Raw genomic sequence first — 23,728 nt, 5'->3', positions numbered from 1 at the left:
CTGTTGCGCCCTTTATCACGTAATGTCTTCCATCAGAAAGAAGGGCAGTTCGTTATAGAACGAACGGCAAAAAAAAATTACGAAAGGATCCCCACTTCATTGGCTCATACTCGACATAGAAGAAACTACTCGAATTTCCTACCAAAAACTACTCGTTTCCTCTCCTATCCCTCTGTTTCTATCTCTGTTGCTCTCACCTTTTCTCTCTTTTTCTCGTCACCCCTTTTTTCGTTCGTCCCTTTTTTCTTTTTTCTTTTTTTTTTTTTTCTTAAAGTTTCTTCTCGATACAATGCTCGACCCTGAAAAGCTACAAGGACAACGACTAGAAGGGTGAGCTAATGCTTGGAGATTAAGCGTACGCTCACGAAAATTCGTTGATGCTTTAAAAATTCGAATCAGTTTATTCTGGTCTGTGAACGAGTCGTACTACTGGGTACTATTGAGTATCTTTATCGGCTTTTTTTTGGATATAATGAATACATATATACATATATATATATATATATAATAAATATAAATAATTTATAATGAATATATATGTGTGTGTGTATGTATGTATAATATATAACGATATAATGAATATAAATAATATATATATATATAAAATTACACATATAGTTACATATAGATGTAATTATACATTTATAATTTTATTATATATATAATCATATATATAAATAATTATATATATATATTTTTTCTTATCAAGACATCTTCAATAGAAAATAGAAAATAAAAAATTGGATGAAATATTCTTCATTAAAGACCAATTTTAAATAATACTTATCTTAAATCATTAACATAAAAGAACTAAATTATTCCACAAAAAGAAGTGATACGAACGTTAAATGAGTCCAACGTAGAAGATCCGGCTTAAGAAATGAAAGACTCAACGAAAGGGCATTTAAACGGATATTTAAATGCGCTAATACCACGTCGGAACAAATACCACGGTGAAAAGGAAAACAACGATGCAAAAACACAACAAAGGAAAAGGAAAAAGAGGTAGAAGAAAATGTAAAAAAAAAAAAAAAAATTAGAAAAAAGATAGAATGAGAATAGTGACCGATATATGCATATCCAAGAGAAAAAAAGGAAGACAGAAAGAAAAAGATAAAAAAAGAAAAGCAAACCACTCGAAGAAGGTTTCTCGTCGACGTTTCTCCACATGTGAGGTGTGTCTAATCGGGAGATCGGCTCAACCCCTTCTTACCCCTACTCCTTACGAATGCGACTTGGCCCACCTGTTCAGGATTACCTTAGAGACCATTGTGTCAAGTCTTAAAGAAGGCTAGCCTCTCTCTCTCTCTCTCTCTCTCTCTCTCTCTCTCTATTTTTCTTTCTCTTTCTCTGTCATTCTGTTTTTTTCAACAAGGAATACAATGGAATGAATTGATATTTGAAAACGACCTCGTTTTTCTCGACTCTTGTTTTTTAATTTTTTTATTATATTTCTTGTTTCGATGAATTTGTATCTCTCTCTTTCTCTCTCTCTCTCTCTCTCTCTCTCTATTTCTCATTCACTTTGCTTTTGTATCGATCGTTCATTATTTGATCTAAAAGGACACTTTTTTTTATTATTGTTGCAGGGTGTTTATTGGACAATTCGGCACCACGGGGCCCGCCCGATGTGCCACCCCGTAATCCTACAATGAGCCGTCTTAACGGAAGACTGCCAGGAAGTCACGCAGCAAGCGATCACGAACGCGATCCCGATCTCGAACCATCCTGTCTCGTACGCACCCCATCCGGTAACTTCTACAATATACCAAGTGAGTCTCTTGCTGCATGGGTCTTGCCTTCGTTAAGTCTGATTTATCGGTTAGAAGATGAAGGAGAAGAGAAAAGGGGCCGAAAGAGAAAGAAAAAGAGAGAGAGAGAAAGAGAGAGAGAGAGAGAGAGAGGGGGAGGGAGGGAGGTAGGGAGGAACAGAGAGATCGAAGACGTGGGAAACGATTCTATCCTCCGATCTCTCGTCTCTTCTTTTTCTTTTTTTTTTTTTCTCTTTCGACCCTATCCTCTCTTTCTCTATTTCATCGTTTTGTCTTTCTTTTTCTCGTTCGACGTGTATACTATGAAAATTGGTCAGAATCGTCAAATTAATCGTGCAAATCGTCTCCCTCTCTTTCTCTCTCTTTTTCTCTTTATTTCTCTCTCTATTTCTCTCTCTCTCTCTCTCTCTCCCTCTCTATTTCTCTCTTTCTCTATATCTCTTTCTATCTATCCATCTATCTATCTCTCCTTGTCTCTTTCTCTCTCCTTCTCTCTCTTTCTATCTATCTATCTATCTCTCCTTCTCTCTTTCTGTCTCCCTCTCTCTCTTTCTCTCTATTTCTTTATCTCTCTCTCTCTCTCTCTCTATTTCTCTCTTCATTTATCTATCTATTTCTTTATTTCTCTCTCTCTCTCTCTCTCTCTCCATTTCTCTTTCTCTCTGTTTCTCTTTCTATCTATCTTTCTATTTCTCTTTCTCTCTATTTCTCTTTCTATCTATCTTTCTATTTCTCTTTCTCTCTCTCTCTTTCTCTCTTACTGTTTCTTTTTCATTTTTTAGATACAACTTCCCGTAAATCCGTTCTTTAAAATCAACCCGAACACCTCGAGCATTTCAGTCATTCAGATATCATCCAACGGATCTGAAGTTGCTATGCTCGAAGAAATTTAAAAGAGATAGATATGAGTAAAGAAATCATAGATGAAGGAGAGGGAGTTGTATATGGGCTGGTTGCTGGCTGAAATATAACGGATCCTTTAAAATATAGACTTAAAACGAGTCGCGAAGTTGTTTTTCGTACTTTACCGAGTAAACGCGTGTCTCGTCTGCGATAAGTTTGGGAAACGACTCAAAGATCAAAAGTAACTCTCACCAGGCTTTCCTCGGACTTTACGAAAAGTATATATGAGTACATCTATAAGTTAACTTCGATTTTCCCATCGAAAGTCAAACATTTAAAGACTTCTGAGTCGAGAAACTAAAAGAGAGAAAGAGAAAGAGAAAGGGAGAGAGAGAGAGAGAGAAGAAGAAAGATAAAGTAAACGAGTCTAATATTTGACGAGCCAAGATCGAAAAAGAGCACAAATACTTCTCGGAACAGTTTGAAAATGTTAATACGTGAGCTTTCAAGTATATTTTGCATAGTGTGATAATGTCGGACACTGTTGTGTAGATGCCGACGATACGATTAGTTAATGGAGGTGCGAGTGAGATAAATAGAGAATAAGGAAGGGATGGATGACGTCTTTGACGAGGGTATAGGTCGTAATCGGTTGTAACTAGCTAAGAGTAAACCAAATAAAAGATAAGAGAGACAGAGAGAGAGAGAGAGAGAGAGAGAGAGAACAACATGGTGTATAGTAGCCGATAAATTCTGTGAACCATCAACTCTTCCTTCTCTCTCACACTCACTATCCCCTCTCTTTTCTTTTCTCGCTCTTTCTCCGTCTCTCCTTTGCTTCCTATCTTATCGACGGAGCAGGACCTTTAAAGACCTTCAAGAAGGCCTCGAAACTACCTGAAAACTCTTGGAGATTTTCTCTTAAACTTTTCTAACTCGCCTGTTTGTCGAAATACTGACAAGGATCTTACCCTCTTTTTCTCTCTTTCTTTTTATCTGTCTATCTATCTCTATCTATCTCTCTGTCTCTCTCTCTCTCCCTCTCTCTTTATCTATTTATCTATCTATCTGTCTCTCTTTTTCTTCTTTCTTTCTTTCTCTCTGCCTTTCTCTCTCTCTCTCTGTCTCTGTCCATCTCTCTCTTTCTCTTTTTCTATTATTTCTCTTGTTAACTGCAAAGAACGAGTCAACATTTCCCTTTATTCAGCATCAATGAGCCCAATAATAGAATGATCTTCGTCAGTGAATCATCTCGAAGAAATAACACTCTTTTCTAATGACACTTCTTTCTCTTCTCTCAAAACATAGTTCATTATTCTGCTCGTACAGGAATATACTCTAGCAGTAAATTTAACTACCAAGGACAAATATCTCTAACGCGAGATTATCTTCTACAAATGGCGAATCAGTTTCAAGGTACTCGAATACAATGAATATACTCGAAAGAAAAAAAAAGAGAAAAGAAAGAAAAGAAAGAAAAGAAAAAAAAGGTAAAGTCTCGAAGAAAAAAAGAAAAGAAAAGAAAAGAAAATGTCTCGTGGCGAGAAGCAAGCAACATCGAGAGATGTTCTTGAAAATGTTGTGTAGGATATCGAAAGAAAAACTGTTCCTTTTTCGTTTCCATGAACTTTGACCTGAAAAGGTACAAGTACCTGGGGATGTTCTCAGTGACGAGTTCCTCTTCATTCTTTCTTTTTCATCTTATTCTTCTACTCTTCGTTGAATAAAGATTCAAAAGTTTACGGTCGAGTATAGTAGATCTCGAGGCGCCAGGATCCATTTTGCTATATGTCCATTTTACTTTCCGTTTTTCGAAATATATACCCTCAAAGACGTCCTTTCGTCCTCGATGAGTGGACCCTCGAATGGTATCCTTTCTCAAGACGTAGACAGACGAGACGACAGAATATCGAAAGCTGTTTCACGAGACTTGATTTATGATCTTCGTCTTATTGACTCAAGGTTATGACAGTGTCCAACGCTTATGACCTTTTGGTATAATACTTGGGATCCTTATACGGTTCCAGTCGACTCCACCTCTTTGTCCTCCCACCACATACATTTGTTCACATCGATTCGATGATATTTTATTATTATCATTATTATTATTATTATTATTATTATTATTATATAGAATCTCTCTTTTATCCTGTTAAACCTGGTTGCTTGTATTATTGTTAAAAGGTGACATAAATCCATCGATAAATCTAATCGTCCCCTATCTAAAGCTTGCTAACATAAATTGAGACACGAGTCACGATCGACTTATACTCCATGTATTATAGTGATTCTTTCCTTTTATGGGACTTGTATGGTATTTCTTAGAATTCTATGCGTGCGAAGATCGAAGTTGATATTTTCTTGGAAGATAAAGCTTGTAATTAAAAAATCGCAATAATCTCGCAATCCTTTTCTGAGAAAGTTAGCAAGAGAAAGAGAGAGAGAGAGAGAAAGTTATCCGTCGTTCAGGTAGATTCGAACCATGCCATAAATCATTGAAAAAAAAAAAAAGAAAACGATTGGTATAATAAAGCCTCGATGTTTTTGGGTGTTCTCTTTAATTCGATTTCGTGCGGCTGTCTAAACGTTCGACGAATGAAAAGAGAGAAAACGATGGAAGTAAGAAGGATCTTATAGAGAAAGAAAGAAAGAGAGGAAGAGTGAGATCTTCTTTTTATGGGTTATGCTAGGAAATCGCTATAATCAGGGATATCTGCCTAAACGCCATAATCACTAGACCCGTTCAGGTCCGCATGCTCCTCAACACCTACAATTAGCAGCAATGGGACGATATAGGGTGGGGGCCAAGATATGGGCTCCCTTTACTTCCCACGCCCGTCGTATTTAGGGAACACCATACGTCATAGGCTAAAAGAACGTTTTTTACATCTTTCTCTATTTTTTTTTCTTCCTTTTTCTTTGTTAAAAAACATTCTGAAGAAAACAAACCCTCGAATTAATTTATCGATAATAATTTAATCGCAGCTGGAAATTTTCATCCGATTAAAACGATTCTAATTGACATAAAATTTCTTGTAAAAAATGAACGTCCATCCAACTTTCGAAAGTATTAATAAATATATTTGTAAAAGGAAAAGAAAGAATCAATGTGAAATGAAAGAATGAACGGTGTAATTGTGTGTATGTGTGTAAAGAATATCGTGAACGTGTTGAAAGTGAATTTTTAATACGAATTCTTTTTTCTCGTTAATTACGTAACAAGATTAATTGTTAAGAAGATAACAGGTAGAAGGAGATATCGAATTTCAAGAAGACCTATCCTTTTGATTTAAAGATCCGAATAGTTATCTCGCTAAAATTGATAGGAAAAATAATAAAGAAAGAAAGAAAGAAAAAATGAATGAATGAATGAATGAATGAATGAAAGAAAGAAAGAAAGAAAAAAAGAAACAATCGCGAAAGGTGCAATGTAGCTTCTCACAGGCGCATGAAAGCCGTGTGTTAATCTGGGAAACATTAAACTGTAATCAATTTGAGGCCGTTACTTCGTTTAAGTATTAACGAAGTCGGTGGGTAATTAATCATTCGAGGAAGGGGAGATCAGGAAAGAGTGAGGGAGAATAAAGAGAGAGGAGGGGGAAAGATATATCCATCGTTGAGTAATTTAAGGGGAGGAGTATTTCGTACTGGTATATGAGAGAAAGTGAAAGAGAGAAAGAGAGAGAAAAAGAGAGAGAGAGAGAGAGAGAAGAGAAAAAACCAGACAAAGAGAATTTGATTTTCCAAGCTGTGAGAATCTGAATTTGTTAACCCTATAACTGATTGTTTAAATAATTCAAAACGAAGGGTTAACTTTTTTCGTCCAATTGACGAAATAAAAATTTGTTCCTTCGATTCTTCGATCTTCGATATATAATAAAAAAAAAAAAAGAAATAAAAAGAATAGTTTCAATGTAATAAAAATCAACGTCGATTTCGTAGATTACGCGAAAGAGAGAAAGAGAGAGAGAGAGAGAGAGAGAGAGAGATGTCTGATTGGAATTTTAATATCTTCGTATCCTTGTTACTGACATTTTTCTGACTCTTCCTTATTCTTTTTTTTTTTCTTCTTCGTGTACAATAATGTCTCATAATTTTTATTTAAATATCATCAACCAATAAAAACGTCATTTCTTAAAATGAAATCGAAAATTTCATTTTGACGTTGTCCTGCCTGCTCATTGCATATGCAATGAGTCTTTCTTTGTGATTTTTTTAGCAAGCGTTTCCTTTTTCTGTTTCTTTTTGTTCTTTATTTATTTATTACTTCGTAAAGTCTATGATATCGCCTTCGTCGTCGTCATCATCCCTTGAAATTCAAACCAAAACCACGATGAATCACATATACTTATCGATTCAATGACCGCTTCCTTTAGCTCTTCTCATTCTTCATCTTTCTTTCTCCTACATTCTACGATGTCTACTTATACACCGATGTGTTTTCTTAGAACGAAAGAAAAGTGGTAACGCGTCTGGCATCGTAAAGACTTATTTATCCGGTTGAGAAGAACAAATTAGCAAGTTGTACTTAACGATCGTATTGTATCAATCACGATAAATTATTTTCAGTATAACGAGATACTCGATATAAATACAAATATATATATTTATTTATTTATTTATTTATTTATTTATTTATACATATATATATAGATATATTTTATGGATAATATATAGAAAACTGTTTCTATATATAAATATAAATATATATATAAAAAATTATTTTTGGATATAAATATAAGTATATATATATTTTTTTTATGAATAATATATAGAAAACTATTTTTAAATATAAATATATAAATATATATATATATATAGTTTATGGATAATATATAGAAAACTTTTTTTATTACCTATTTTACTTTTTTTAATATAAATATAAATATATATGTATATATTTTTTTTTATGAATAATATAAAAAACTATTTTTAAATATAAATATAGAAATATATATATATATATATATATATATATATATATATATACATATTCTTTTTATGGATAATATATAGAAGACTCTTTTTCCCTACTACTTATTTTACAAAATTATCTAAATAATAATTATTTAAATGATTACGTCAATGATATAATTCCATTAACGTTAACAATCCTACTAACGGATCATTCATCTTCCACTTCTTTTTTTCATTTCAGAGATACCGAAGAATGAATACAACAATAAGAATCAATCGACAGGGAATAGTCCAATAAAAGTCGAGCTGCAAAACAACATGGACAGGTAAGAAACGTGCTCTCTATTTTCTTAACATAATATTTTAATTCGATCAAACAAATATTACAGAAGATGAAACTACTTTTTCAAGATGTCGTTCGATGCTCAAAAAACATTAAGAATGTTGTTAAAGTAGGTAATCGTGGTGGGGATGAGGGGAATGGAGGGTTGAAAAAAAGTATCGAAAAAATTCCGTAAGCCAAAAAAGATTCAAAAAGCGTGCGAGATAAAAGATCGGAACGAATGAGCCATAACGATACAAAATAGCATCGGTTTCTTTTCTCATCTTTTTTCTTTTTTCTTCTTCCTCTTCTTCTTCTTCTTCTTCTTCTTCTTCTTCTTTCTCTTTTTCTTTTTCTTTTTCCCCTTCTTCGCACAGAAGCGAAGCTTTGACACCCTCGTGAATCATCCATTCAAGCGACTAGCACAATAAGTTGATGTTTGAACGAGAATCCTCGTTCTTCTCGTCGTCATAGTCGTCGTAGTCGTCGTAGTCGTGTGTCGTGTAGTTGAAATAGAGAAGGATAGATTGAAAGATAAAGAGAGAGAGAGAGAGAGAAGGAAGAGAACAGCTTTCGAAGCCGTGAAAAATCAAACGATCCTTTCGTTTTCTTTTACAAACCGTTCGCCATGGATCCTCGAACTGGACGTATGTATGTATGTACTTATTTACGTACGTGTGTATGTCTACGAGCTGTAACGAAATTTACAAAATAGTCGTGAAGTTTAAAAGAGCAGCATCTCGTTGAAAAACCTGGGAAACGAATCTTTCGTAAGTGACGAGTAGAACTTATTCGTATACGTATATCTGTCGATTTAAAGAACGATCGATCTTTTTCTTTCTTCTCTTTTCGTTTCGTTCGTTGTTATTGTATTCTTATTCGAAAGATAAATTTTTGTAAAAAAAAAAAGAAAAACAGGGGGAAAGAAAAAAGAAATTTTGTAAACAATGACTTATTCTCTTTGCTCCTTTTATCTTTCTCATTATCGTTTCGTTTATGTCGTTGATAAAATGAAAACGATTTGAAATGAATCGTTCTAAACGAAATAATTTATATTTCAAAAAATAACTTATACTGTCTTCAAGAGAGAGAGAAAAAGAGAAGGAAGAGAAGTTTCGAAGCCGTGAAAAATCAAACGATCCTTTCGTTTTCTTTTACAAACCATTCGCCATGGATCCTTGAACTGAATGTATATATGTATGTATGTATGAGTGTATGTATGAATGTATGTATGTATGTATGTATGTGTATATGTCTAAGAGCTGTAACGAAATTCGCAAAATAGTCGTGAAGTTTAAAAGAGCAGCACCTCGTTGAAAAACCTGGTCAATAGTGACGAGAAAAACCATTTGGTATACATATATCTGTCGATTTAGAAAATGATCGATCTTTTTCTTTCTTTCTTTCTTTCTTTCTTTCTTTCTTTCTTTCTTTCTTTCCTTTTTCTTTTGTGTTTTATTATTGTTACTGTTGTTTTTTCTTTTTTTTTTAAATGGAAGGAAAGCTAAATTTTTGGAAAAAAAAAGAAGAGGGAGGAAGAAAAAAAAACATTTTTTAAACAATAACTTATTCTCCTAGCTCTTCTATCTTTCTCATTGTTGTTTCGTCTATCTCGTTTTTCGAGAAGAGGAAGGAAAGATAAATTTTTGCAAAAAAAGAAAGAGGGGAGGAAGGAAAAAGAAATTTTGTAAACAATTATTTATTCTTCTAATTCTTCTATCTTTCTCACTACCATTTCGTTTATTTCGTCGGTAAAATGAAAACGATCTAAAATGAATCATCCTTTACGAAAAATAATTTATACTGTCTTAAAGAAAGAAAAAAAGAGAAGAAAGAGAACAGCTTTCGAAGCCGTAAAAAATCAAACGATCCTTTCGTTTTCCTTTACAAACCGTTCGCCATAGATCCTTGAACTAGAGTATGTATATATGTATGTATCCATGTATGTATATATGTACGTATATATGTACGTATATATGTCTACGAACTGTAACAAAATTCGCAAAATAGTCGTGAAGTTTAAAAGAGCAGCATCTCTTTGAAAAACCTAGTCAACAATGAACGAACCTTTCGTAAGTGACGAGAAAAATCATTCGGTATACGTATATCTGTCGATTTAGAAAACGATCGATCTTTTTCTTTCTTCTTTTCTTTTCGTTTCGTTCGTTGTTGTTGTATTTTCATTCGAAATATAAATTTTTATAAAAAAAAAATAAAGGGGGAAAGAAAAAAGAAATTTTTTAGACAATGACTTATTCTCCTGGCTCTTCTATCTTTCCCATTGTTGTCTGATCTATTACGTTTTTTTTTTTCTTTTTTTTCGAGAAAGGGAAGGAAAGATAAATTTTTGTAAAAGAAAAAGAAAAAGGATTGGAGGAAAAAAAAATTTTTTTTTAATTAACTCAGTCGTACGCTCTTTTATCTTTCTCACTGTTATTTCTTTTATTTCGTCGGTAAAATGAAGACGATTTAAAACGAGTCGTCCTTCGCGAAAGATAATTTATACTATCTTAAAGAGAAAGAAAAAGAAAGATAGAGATAAAGAAAGAGAGAGAAAGAGAGAGAGAACACATACAAACACACAAATACACAAACAATACAACACACACCTACAGAAGGAAAGAAAGAAAGAAACAAAGAAAGAAAGAAAGAAAGAAAGAAATACAGGAAAAAGAAACGAAGACAAGATGCACGTTCTCGAAGAAGGTGCTCCAGCATCTGCTTTTCGTTTTCCATTATAGAACGTTGCAACGAAAACAAACAGAGCCTCTCGCGATCCTGGGAAAGCGAGCACCTGTCTTTAAATATTTTCATTAAGCATTTGTGAGTTACACGAGATCGTGGTAACGGGCTCCTTCGAGATAAATACGCGTTCGAAAGAAGAGTGAAGACGAATGGATAGAAGAGAGAGATAGAAAGAAAGAGAAAGAGAATCCTCTCTTTCTCTCTGTCTCTCTCTCTCTTTTTCTCCCCCACTTTTCTTCTTGTTGCTCTTTCGTTAAATCATCACGACGAGTAGATGGAAATATATTTCGAGAACGTACTCAATGTTAATAATACGGTATGCCACCAATTACGTCAAGTCTATCGAGAAACTGCGCAATTTCGTAATGGAGTTGTTGGCAAAGAGAGTACACGAGTGTATGTCTATATATGTATGTGTAGGAGAGAGAGAGAGAGAGAGAGAGAGAGAGAGAGAGAGAGAGAGAGAGAAGGGAGTCAAAGCACCCTCGAAAAAGTCTCCAATAAACGCAAAACGTCAGAACTCGAACCCGTCCTTGCGTGGTACCTTTGTGAGCATCGAATTGAAAGAAGTAACAGTTAATTAAGTTACTGTCGAGAAGTATGTTAGGTATGAAACGAAGTTTAAAGAAATTTAAGAAAACGTTTAAAAATAGAATAGTAAGTAAATCGATGATTAGAAATAGTTTTATTGTTAGTATCATTATTATCATAAAATAATTTGCTGTTTAAAAATAGGTTTATGTATGCTAGATATTATCTGTTATAAAAAGTCGAAAGATTTTCTCATTAATATATGATATACGATAGCAAGGTTATCGATAAAGTGTCGATAAAGATCTTCAATCGATTTATTATTTATATTATAATTCGCATTACGGAATATCGGAAATGTTTTTGTAAGATTGATATATAAAAGTGAAATAATAATATATTTCTAAGATCAATATACTTACGATATTCTGTAATACGTATTTGAATGAACGTATCTAAAGATTCAATGGTCATTTATGGGAATTATAGATTGATTATAGAATTAAAAAAAAGATTTAACGCAATGAAAACACGACTCTCTATTTCTTTGATTTCAGAGTACCTTTACCTTACGGTCACGCCCCATCGATGATCCCGATGAGGAGACAAAGCATTCGCTGCCATTTCCGCAAAGGAATCGATTGGTGCAGCTGGAAACTAATTGCCATAGTTGTAATTACGCTCTCCCTTTGCTTAACGGCAGCGCTCGCCTATGTCGCAAGTTAGTTACATACAGAATCAAATTTTTTCCATGACGATATATTTAAATCTATTGGTCTAACTTAAAAGAAATGAAAAGAAAAAAAAATTAACCGATATATATACCCTCACACACACACACACACGCATATATATATATATTTTTTCTCTTTCCAGCTTCGAACATAGTAACCTGGTCTTATCAAGGTACAAGAGCGTGCACAGTGTTAATCGGTGACAACACAGACGCAAAATCACCGACGAGCGAGTCGAACAAAACGTCCACGTCGACGGCATCGACGTCATCACAATCGGCCAGTGGTAGAACGCGACAGCAAACATCGGCAGGAGGTAATATCAATCCCTGGGCTAGCATGCTAGATCGTTCTGTGTATTCTCGTAAACGTAGAGACGTCATATTTAACCGGCATGCAACTGTATTACCGCACGACACTTCCTCGATCACCAAATCCCAAAATTTCCTACGAGAAGCCGAGGAATCCATGATCCAAAAATCATGGAGCACGCCGAATACATTGCATGAGAATAATCAGGGTAAGGTTGTTGTATTTATGCATGACACGACGGTGCATACGAAAGTAGCTAATCCAAGTGAAAAATCCGACGATGCGGTTTCGTTTCCCGAGGACACCAGGGAAATGAGTGAAAGAATGAAGGAGTCAAGTACTTCTCCCTTGGGAACCATGCCGCTAGTCGGACCCGTCTCTGACCCTTCCATTATCGCTGCTAACTACTCGCACTATGATACTACAACTACCTCTATCGAACTCGTTTCTGGGTCTCCGGTCTCTGAGACAAGCTCTGATCCTTATCATTCGATTCGCTATTCCTCTTCTTCATCCGAGAAATCTTATTCCGGAGAATCACTCGAAACAAAGGAGTTTACTACTGAACCATCCAGTTCTCATACAACGAATCGTCGAAAATATTACACGAACACTTTGATGTCTTCCATTGAAAGCAAGAAAGATTTCCCAGGAGTTCCACCGATAATGGATGAAATACCTTACGACGAAGGAGTTTCAATGAACATTGAAAATCGTAATATGATAGATGATAGCATAGTACCGGCAATGTTAGAAACTAGTACTGTAGAACTAACGGGTAACGTAGATTCGAGTATTGGCAGTAATGCTATACTTCCTGACACCGTTGCTACCCCAGGAAATCGATCGTCGAAAGTAAATAGCTTTAGCACGGATATGAGGAACGATCTTGAAGAATACGTCGGTATAGAAAGTAGTAGTAGTGCTTCGCTAGAGTTATCTACTACCATAGATATAGAGAAGGAAAACGAGAGCAGAGAAACGTCCTCGATTCGAGCCAACGATTTTAATTGGAACGAGACGACGAGTACGACGGAAAAAAGAAATGAGATCACTAGGATCGATCGTCGTACCGACGAACTGTGGAATAGTTCGATGCGAGCAGACAAGACGTCTATGAAAATCGAGAACGAGACTGCGAACGAATCTCAAGATCGAGAACCTCCTGACAGTTCCAGCGTTGTAAAGGAGACACGAGAATTGTCTCGAGAGGATTCTTCGGCCGAGTCCGTCGAAGATCCTGCTGGACCGATAAAGACCTCGGAGAAATCTGAAGAACTTCAACGAGATTATCCCATACCGATTTACAGCTACGGACAGGACGAGGTTGAGATTGTGAAATTAAATCACGGGACAAACTCTGGTACTACGACTAAGACGAGAACGGTGTACAAACCGATCGATAATCCTGATAAGAGACCCGACATACTTAACAACGAAGTAAAAACTCTTAACAAGAATCATCGATTGGATCAACGGAAGGACGATCTCCGAGTGGTAATGCGCGAAGGTAGCGACGAGGAATTTTTACGAAAATTTGAGGAACAGTTTTATAAAGAAGAATCTTCCGAAAGGGACGAGCCGGTAATAAAGAAACCTGTTCAAAGCAATTTCGATCGATTGGAGAAAAAGGAAGACGAGAACGGCCATGAAAAATCGCATGATTCGTCGAACGATGCTTTCAATGGGGATACAAAGCTTCCGATAGTTCAGCACGTGCAGATCATCGAAGTACCGGTCGAACGCGATCACCGATCATCGTCGTCATCGTCGTCATCGTCATCAACATCAACATCAACATCATCGACTCATCGAGTGCTCGTAAACGTGACGATCGCGAACGGAGACTCATCATCCGGTGCTTCTCGGCCTCTCTACGTGCTTTCGGTCTCCGTACCAATGGAAATCGAGCCCGACGATCATTCACCGAATGCTCACCAAATAAAAACATCATCCTCTTCTCAACGCGATGGGAAAATAACCGAGAATGTCGTGAACTACGTCGAACCGATCGACGTGGTTCGTCTTCCACCCCCGCCTCAACCACCCGCTTCACCCCCACCCCCAATTTGGGGCGGTGGCGAATGCGAATGCTCTTGTCCGTGCATGGATTCATCCTCTGACGAATGGGACAATTTTTCAGCGATCGATGATACTAATATCATCTTCGAGCAGGATTTCGATCAACACGAACCTCCCGACAACTCCAGTTCCTTCCAAGTTCCATCGATTACGAATATCCAAGTCAAAACCGATCAATTGGATAGAAAACCAGAATGGAAAGAAAATTCTACGAGTCATTTGGAGGATTTGATAAAGGACGATACGACGCTAACCTTGGAAGATTATTATACCGAGGAGGACAACGTATCAACGACCGAGTCCTCCTCGACTTTCGAACCTGAAACGACTACCAACGATATTATATCGTGTTCTGCAACCACTTCACTACCCCCAGAGCCTATTATATTGATTCTCGAAGGTGAGGCCCCGTTTACTTCTTTCTTTCTTTTTTTCTTTCTTTCGAATGTTTCTCTCTCTCTCTCTCTCTCTCTATCCGTCTATCTATCTCTTTTTCTCTTACTCTCTATTTCTTTTACACTATATATTCTATATTTTCCAATCTCTTTTCTTTTTTCTTTTCTATCGCTAATGCTGGCTTCTTCGCTTGCCCTCGACACTTAGTAGCGACATGTATTACCTATTTGTTTGTTTGTTTGTTTGTAAGTATCGAGTTAGTTTCAGTATTGGCTGAAGCGTTAACTATCGATATCGCTTTTCACGTGGTTGTGGATGGTTCTTATAAAATTTTACGTAGATCATTGTTTAATATTGATTTTATACGTAACCGATATCCTCTGATCTATTCAATATATCCCTATTAATAATATCGTATGATTTGTATCTTAGCGTTACTCTTCATATTTATTGTTAATAGTAGAGATAATTATCGATTAGAAAATTTATTAATCACATCGCATTAAATATAATTTCTAGGTTATAGTAAAACGTTTGAAATCAAACAATGTATAATTAGATAATTAATAATCGACTATCGTTTCAATCATGGTACCAATGATTGAGATCAGACGAGTAATCGTTAAGGAGGACACAAATTAATCGCTACATCGCATAGCATCCAGAGCCTGAGCTGTTTTCAAAACGATTATATGCTTCGACGATTATAAAACGAAATCGATTTTTTGTCTCTACGATGGAAAATCGAGATCGTTAAACGATTCTACAAATTTACCGATCGTATTTTCTATTCATTCGCAGGTGCACGAACCTTTCCTGCTAGATCGTTCCCACCCGATGGTACGACCTTCGCTCAGGTTGGCCTTGGACAAAAACTCAGCAAAGAGATTCAACCTTATAGCTACTGGAATATGCAATTCTATCAATCGGAGGCCGCCTACGTTCGTTTTGATTACAACATCCCACGTGGTGCTAGCATCGGTGTATACGCAAGAAGAAACGCATTACCAACACACACGCAATACGACCTCCTGGAAGTGCTAAGTGGATTCAAAGCTCGGACCACCAGGGCATCCCATGTTAGTGTTATTGTATGTGCTGATGCCCCTGTTTTTTTTTTGGTTTTATTTATTTATCTTATCCTTCTTTTTCTTTCTTTCTTTCTTTCTCTCGGTCTCTTTTTTTTTTGGTTTATTTCTTTCTTTCTCGAGTTTATAACAACTTCGTTTCTCGTCGAAGTAACACGTAAAATAGTCTTCGTTTTGTTTGATATCTTCTTTATTTTCATTTTCTTTATCGTTGCTTCAACGTTGGCGTGTTCAACGTGACCCGAAAACTTTGAAAAGAAAAATTGGAAAGATGAAGTTTCGTGCCATGTTAAATATCGTGTGTATGCGTATATGTATATATATATGTATGTATGTATGTATGTATGTATGTATGTATAGTATGAAAAATGTATTACAACATTTTAGGTGTAAAGCAACTTTAATCGTTCTTAATTATTCTCTAGCCGTCTATAAAGAAAGAAGTGACTCACTATATGGAACCCGGTCATTGGTTTCTTTCACTTTACAACGACGATGGCGATCCTCAAGAAGTTTCATTCATCGCGGTTATAGCTGAGGACATGACGCATAATTGTCCGAATGGTTGCAGTGGAAAGGGAGAATGTCTTCTTGGTCATTGTCAATGTAATCCTGGTTTTGGTGGTGAAGATTGCAGCGAAAGCGTATGTCCTGTTCTTTGTAGTCAACGAGGTAAATTATTTTCGTTATTAATAATTATTCAATTATTTCATTATTTATTACATTAATATTCATACATATTCGAGATTCGATATCTAAAATAATTATATACAATATACAGGTTATTCCCAAAAATGTAAGTTTTGAAGGTGGTAGATTCAGTACGCTAAAATAAAAGAAAAAGTTCGTATAAAGATATGACTTATATGACCTCGTTTCCGAATTATAGCCGTTTTTATCTTCCAGTAATTCGTACGACTCTGTTGTCAGGAATAATTGCTGACCGTTTGATCGGACCAGTTTTTCTGAATGAGACATTAATTGGCGGATCGTACAATTCATTTTTAAGGGAATACTTACATGAACTATTGGAAGACGCATCGCTTGACGTCGTCGACCGTATGTGGTTTATGCATGATGGTGCATCAGCACATTTTAGTCGACTGGCGAGACAGTTTTTAAACGAGAGATTCTCTGATAAATGGATTGATCGTGGAGGGTCGATTAATCGACCAAGCACGATCATCTGATCTAAATCCATTGGATTTTTATTTGTGAAGGCACCTAAAGTCTTTGGTTCACAATGCACCAGTAAACGACGTTGAAGAACTGCGATATCGTATTCAAGAGTGTTGTCGGCGAATTCAAACAACACCTGATACTTTTGAACGAGTGAGAAGATCTATGACGCGTCGTTTGGAAGCTTGTATTCGAGCCGACACTGGCCACTTCGAACAGTTTCTACGAAAATTATTAAATAACAAGTTTCGCATAAAAAGCGGCTATAATTCTAAAACAAAGTCATCGATCATACGATTCGTACGAACTTTTTTTTTCTTTTTTTATTTTAGTGGAATCTATCCCAGAAATTATTCTCACATTTTCAAAAATATCTTGTACATATAGGTGTACACATATATGTATGTACGTGTGTGTATTTGAATATTTGTTTGTTTGTTTATTCGTAGGTGAATATATTAATGGCGAGTGTCAGTGTAATCCAGGTTGGAAGGGCAAAGAATGTTCCCTTAGGCATGACGAGTGCGAGGTACCAGATTGCAACGGTCACGGGCATTGCACCAACGGAAAATGCAATTGCGTTCGCGGTTACAAAGGGAAGTTCTGCGAGGAGGTGGATTGTCCACATCCGACGTGCTCGGGTCACGGTTTCTGCGCAGAGGGAACGTGTATTTGTAAGAAGGGATGGAAGGGCGCAGATTGTAGCCAGATGGATAAGGAAGCGTTGCAGTGTTTACCAGATTGCAGCGGTCATGGAAACTTCGATCTCGAAACTCAAACTTGTTTATGCGAGCCTATGTGGTCCGGTGACGATTGCTCGAAAGGTAAACTTTCATGCGAATCAACATATCTTCTTAAAGTTCGCAATAATTTTTTCATACAAATTTCAAAACTACAAATATAAAAAATTATCAATTATCAATTACAACAATGAAAAACTCTTCCGACGATGTTTTGTCACTCTCTCTCTTATTCGCTTGTTATTTAATTTGATCGTTCGTTTTTCAGAACTATGTGATTTGGATTGCGGACCACATGGTCATTGCGTGGACAACGCTTGCGATTGTTTACCCGGTTGGTCCGGAGAACTTTGTAATTTGAAACAATGCGATCCACGATGCAACGAACACGGACAGTGCAAGAATGGTACGTGCTTGTGCGTCACCGGTTGGAACGGTATACATTGTACGATGGAAGCGTGTCCAAATGCCTGTTCAAGTCATGGACAGTGCAGAGTCAGCTTTTATGGTCAATGGGAGTGCCGTTGTTACGAAGGCTGGGATGGCAAGGATTGCAGTGTCCCTCTTGAACAAAATTGTAACGACGGACGAGACAATGACAAAGGTATTACGATCATTTACATCGTCCTAAATAAATAACGATCTTAACGAAAGAGATAATCTTTATTCGCACTCCGAACTAAAATTCTAAAATCTAAACACCAACGATTGGAACCGATTGGACGACCATCAGATTTCAAATTAGCTTAACTTTTCTTAGAAGTTAATTATCAAAGAAACGATTCTTCACGTTTTAGACGGTCTCATCGATTGTGCCGATCCCGAGTGCTGCTCGAACCATATATGTCGAAGTAGTCAGCTTTGCGTGTCGGCACCGCAACCGATCGATATACTTCTACGAAAGCAACCACCGGCAGTAACTGCATCCTTCTTCGAAAGGATGAAATTTCTAATAGACGAGGGCAGTCTGCAGAACTACGCTCGTCAGGAGACTTTCAACGAGAGGTGAGTTCTACGACATCCACCGCTTACTATCTCACATTTTTATATATATATATAGATAGATATATTATCAATATATATATACTAATCGTTCACCCGCCGTGACCGTACGTGATCGTCGTCCTCGTCCGTTTTCGTCAGCTCTCGTTTCTCTTTACCCCGCGATTATTACGAAAAAGTCGATCGTCCGTTCGCCATAACTTGTCCGTCCTGAACTCGATGTTGCGTGCAGTTTTTTTACGTCTCTCTCTCTCTCTCTTTCTATATATATCTCATTAAGGAAACGTTCACGACAAGACCGTTGACACGTGTACCTTATAAATATATATATATGTGTATATATTATATATATATATATATATATAAATATATGCTCTATATATATACATATTATATATATATATATATATATATATATATATATATATATATACACACACGTTTAAACAATACAGACACGAAAAAACTTATACATAGATATGATATTCTGCGTTGTTGTGACCCGTGTGAAATCACATCCCAACAGTTTTATACATATGTTTTGTACGTACGTGTGCGCGAGCGTGTGACCTGCACCAACCCTACATCTCTTTCTATTTCCATTCCTCTTAAATCTCTCTCTCTCTCTCTCTCTCTCTATCTATCTATCTATCTATCTCTTTCTTTCTCTCTCTCTCTCACCTTCTCATCCTCTTCCTACTACTACTACTATTAATACTACTACATATCGAGCGATTCATTAATTTTATCACGAAGAATATTTGCGAATCTATTAATAGCACGGCCATAATTTTACTTGTTAAAAACGTGAAAAGAATTTCGTAAAAGGAAAATTATGTCGTTGCATTTTTTTGTTAAATTATCGCTCAGAGTCGCTCTTCTATGAAATATGTATATATAAATAAAAAAAAAGAAGAGAAAAATTTATATATATATATACACATATATTATCAATAGATTCATGAATAATGTTATCTAATAAAATTAATAAATCGTCCATTATTCATCTCCACACTATCACTCATACTTCCATCTATCTCTCTTTTTTCTATTCCTATATCCGAACGAATAATAATCCTTTGCCAAACGTTGTCGTTCCTTAAAAAAATCTCGACTCATCGATATAATGTCGAAGTTATTCCTTTTTATCGTCGTCATGTCCGTCCGAGCAAAGCTCGTGTGAATGTGAATGTTTCCATACTCAATATCTCGAGCTTTTTCTACGTTTCTACGATAGTAAATATTTAAAAGAAGAAGGGATGGGAACGTGGGCTTGGGAGAGGGTGGGTAGGTGGATTCTGAAGGGTGGAACTGGAGATGGGGGGATGAGGGTGAAGGTGGGGGAAGAAAAAAATTATACCGCCTTTTTTTCTTAATCGCTCTGCAAACGAAAATCATCGTTACGATCGGAAAGTATCGAAATCCTTTACGATAAATATCCTTCCATATGACAGTTCATAGTTCAACATCCTTCTGTATAAATTCCTCGTCCTATTTCTCTCTCTCTTTCTCTCTCTCTCTCTCTCTCTCTCTCTCTTTCACGTTCTCTCATACGCTATCTCTCTCTCTCTCTCTCTCTTTCGTTCCCTCCCTGTCTCTATCTCTTTCCTTCTCCTTTCTCAATCACTCTCTCGTTCTATCTACTCTCCTCCCACCTTTAATATCACATCATTTTAACTGGGATCTGTTTTATCCGTGCTGCTCGGTCAGTATGTTCTGGAATCACTTCAACACAAGGTAAGAAAAAGTCACGTCGAAAAGAAGGGATAAGGCGGGAAGATGCTTGAGAAATAAAAGAAAAAAAAAAAGAAGGAAATAGAAAAGAAAAAAAAGAGAAAGAAAAAAGATGGAACGTAAACGAAAGAAAAGACACATACGCGCGCGGAATAAGAAATGTATGGTGAAAGAAACGAATGCGACAAAATATTTAAAAAAAAGAAAGGAAAGGGAAAGGGAAATGATTTGCCAAAAAAATAAAAATAAAAAAGTAAAAAAGGAAAGAATAAAAGACAAAAAAACAAGACGAAAAAGCAAAAGACAAAAAGAAACGAAAAGATAGAAGGAAAGAAAAGATTAAGAAGGGATTTAAGAAAAAAAAACAAACAGACAAACACAATCAAAAAAAAAAAAAAAGAGAAAAGCAAACTCGAGGAGAAAACTATTTTTGCGAGATAAAATTACGTAGCGTTAAGCGGTATAGTAGCTGTTCCTGTTTGACGAATATTTTTGTGCATTTCGTATCTCGTATGTATACATATGTATATACATCCTGCATCCGATCAAGAGAGAGAATGATCGCACTCGCGAAATCTCTCGCTCGAACGAACATTTACAATTTTATGTCAAACGTCCTAGAGAAGTATGAACGATCATCTCTCTGTTTTCTACGATCGTCCGAGAATGCATAGACGAGTGCGATCGTTCCAAGTTCACATGTTAAAGGACCAACCCTCTACCCTTTGTATCCTATTGTTATATATATATACACTCTATCTCGTTGCATGGTTCAGTTACCTTAATATTCCTACGTTGTGTTTCGTGCCTTTTTCGTTGAGCTTCCAACTTTATGTTACTCGTATAAATGTATGTACGTGCGTGTGCAAGTGTAAGTTTGTGTGTCTGGTGTGTGCGTGTACATGTATGTGTGTATTTGTAAATATATATGATAAATATATTCGAGAAATATATAACGTGGTATGCAGACTTCGAAGTATCTCTTTCTCTCTTTCTCTCTCTTTCTCTTTCTCTCTTTCTCTCTCTTTCTCTCTCTCTCTCTCTCTCTCTCTCTCTCTCTTTTTCTCTCTTTCTGTCTTTCTTCATTCAGTGCCGAAGAGGTACGACATCAAAAAAAAAAAAAAATAAAAAAAATGAAAAAAGTAAAAGAACAAAAATGGCCGCCGTCGACACATCGCTGTCTCGTTCTACTCGATTCTTGCAACTCGCGTAGAAATCGCAATATTCGTGACACAGCGAAGATGAAATTTCTTAGAGACCCTTGTGCACGCAATCTCTAAATTTTCGACCGAAAGACCTGCGAGAGTTACTTTTTACATATATATATATATATTTACATTTTTTTCTATCTTTTCTTTTTATATTTTTTCTTTTTTTCTTTTCTACCCTTTTCTCTCTCTCTCTCTCTCTCTCTCTCTCTCTCTTTTTCTCTCTTTTTCTCTTTTTTTCTCTCTCGCTACCTTTAGAAATTACACACCCTTTAAATCGTTCCTCTATAGCACCGACAAGCAAGAAGATTATAAGAGTATATACTACATTAGTATTACTATCATTATTGTATTGGAATTCGTAAGAATCGAGTCGAGTGTTTACTGCATTGCGCGATGTGCACGGAAATATTTTAACGATTTCGCGTTAAGGACCTTGTCGTTGCTCAAAATAACATTCTGATTTCTTTTTTCTTTTCTTCTTCTTTTCCTTGTTTTTTTTTTTTTTTATTCGATATCAATATATATATATATATTACATTCTCATATACATCCGATCAAAGAAGAAACAGCGACAGAGTCCTAACAACGTCCCCTGTATCAATCACGTATTCACTCGAAAGGAATGATTCTGAAAAAAAAAAAAAAAAAAAAAAAAAAAAAAGAAAAACGAGAAAAGAAAAACAGAAGAAAAAAAAAAGAAAACGAGAATGGGGGAAAAAATTAATAAAAAGAATTAAAAAAAAAAAAAAAAGAAAGAAAAAAAAGAAAGGAAGCAAGAAGAAGATGAAAAGTAAAGTACTGTCGTAGATTTGAAATTTAGATTTAGATCATAGAGTCATGCTTTAATGGTAGTGTACAACGAAGCACTTTGGAAGAGTAATCACATTAGTTTGACCGTTTCTCGTGGATAGGCGAGTTTCGTAAATCGTTAACATTATTATTCTCTGACAGTCGGTCCGCCGTAATACGTGGTCGAGTTGTCACGCACCTTGGTACCGGACTAATGGGAGTACGTGTTAGCACGAGTACACCTTTAGAAGGCTTTACCCTGACAAGAGACGACGGTTGGTTCGATCTACTGGTGAACGGAGGTGGTGCAGTGACCTTGCAGTTTGGCAGGTCACCTTTCAAGCCGCAGAGTCACATCGTCTTCGTCCCATGGAATGAGGTAAGTAAGCGGAAATGAAAAGAGTTTCAACGAGGGTTACCACCAATCGTGAGTGCCTAATCGGATGTAAATTTATTCTTATCATTTTTCTCGGTTCCCTTCCCAGGTCGTGATAATCGACAAAATAGTAATGAGCACGGCTGAGGAGAAAGCACCGGTTCACGTGCCACACGCTTGCGCAGCCCACGACTACGACTTGATGAAACCTCTTGTCCTGGCAACGTGGAAACAGGGCTTTCAAGGTGCCTGTCCTGATAAAAGCGCCATTTTGGCGGAATACCAGGCCATTCAGGAGAGTTTGCAAATACCTGGAACGGGTTTGAATCTTGTGTATCATAGTTCGAGAGTTGGAGGTTATTTGTCGACGATACAAGTGCAATTGACGCCGGAAACGATACCACCCACGCTCAGTCTAGTCCATCTAAGGATTTCGATCGAAGGAATACTTTACGAGAGGACGTTCGAAGCTGATCCGGTGATCAAGTTCACGTACGCTTGGAATCGATTGAACGTTTATCGCCAACGCGTTTACGGCGTTACGACAGCGATGGTTAAGGTTGGTTACGAGTATAACGATTGCAAAGACATCATCTGGGATGTTCAAACCACTAAACTCAGCGGCTACGACATGGCAATCTCTGACGTTGGCGGTTGGAATCTCGATATTCATCATAGATATAACTTCCACGAAGGTATTTTACAAAAGGGAGATGGTTCCAATATATATTTGAAGCACAAGCCTAGAGTCATTCTTACATCGATGGGTGACGGTCATCAGCGACCTTTAGATTGTTACGATTGCGATGGACAAGCATCGAAGCAACGTTTACTCGCACCAGTTGCTCTTGCCACCGCACCAGACGGATCCATTTTCGTTGGTGACTTTAATTTGGTTAGGAAGATCCTGGTAGATGGAACTGTCAGGACCATTGTTCGACTAAAGTAAGTATAG

At 36.4% G+C, this 23,728-nt stretch overlaps 1 protein-coding gene across 15 annotated transcripts in view; it reads left to right on the top strand.

The window, feature by feature from the left end:
* LOC127062385 (teneurin-m) overlaps positions 1-23,728 on the top strand; it is a 682,969-nt gene that overhangs the window by 651,954 nt on the left and 7,287 nt on the right. For 8 of the 15 annotated variants that reach the window (XM_050990451.1, XM_050990456.1, XM_050990455.1 and 5 more), the window contains 12 exons: positions 1,590-1,772; positions 7,774-7,858; positions 11,688-11,851; positions 12,007-14,658; positions 15,456-15,745; positions 16,168-16,414; positions 17,371-17,745; positions 17,930-18,265; positions 18,459-18,666; positions 20,374-20,400; positions 22,560-22,776; positions 22,883-23,718. In XM_050990451.1, the coding sequence (XP_050846408.1) occupies positions 1,590-1,772; positions 7,774-7,858; positions 11,688-11,851; positions 12,007-14,658; positions 15,456-15,745; positions 16,168-16,414; positions 17,371-17,745; positions 17,930-18,265; positions 18,459-18,666; positions 20,374-20,400; positions 22,560-22,776; positions 22,883-23,718 (5,620 nt within the window). Of the gene's footprint in view, positions 1-767; positions 1,176-1,589; positions 1,773-7,773; positions 7,859-11,687; positions 11,852-12,006; positions 14,659-15,455; positions 15,746-16,167; positions 16,415-17,370; positions 17,746-17,929; positions 18,266-18,458; positions 18,667-20,373; positions 20,401-22,559; positions 22,777-22,882; positions 23,719-23,728 lie in introns of those variants that run through there. The other 7 variants (XM_050990466.1, XM_050990463.1, XM_050990457.1 and 4 more) reach the window with 7 other exon arrangements.

This window comes from Vespula vulgaris, chromosome 3 (genome assembly GCF_905475345.1).
Source record: "Vespula vulgaris chromosome 3, iyVesVulg1.1, whole genome shotgun sequence".
Classification (NCBI taxonomy): domain Eukaryota; kingdom Metazoa; phylum Arthropoda; class Insecta; order Hymenoptera; family Vespidae; genus Vespula; species Vespula vulgaris.
The sequence above is the reverse complement of the archived record's forward strand: the minus strand, read 5'-3'. Positions and strand labels throughout refer to the sequence as shown.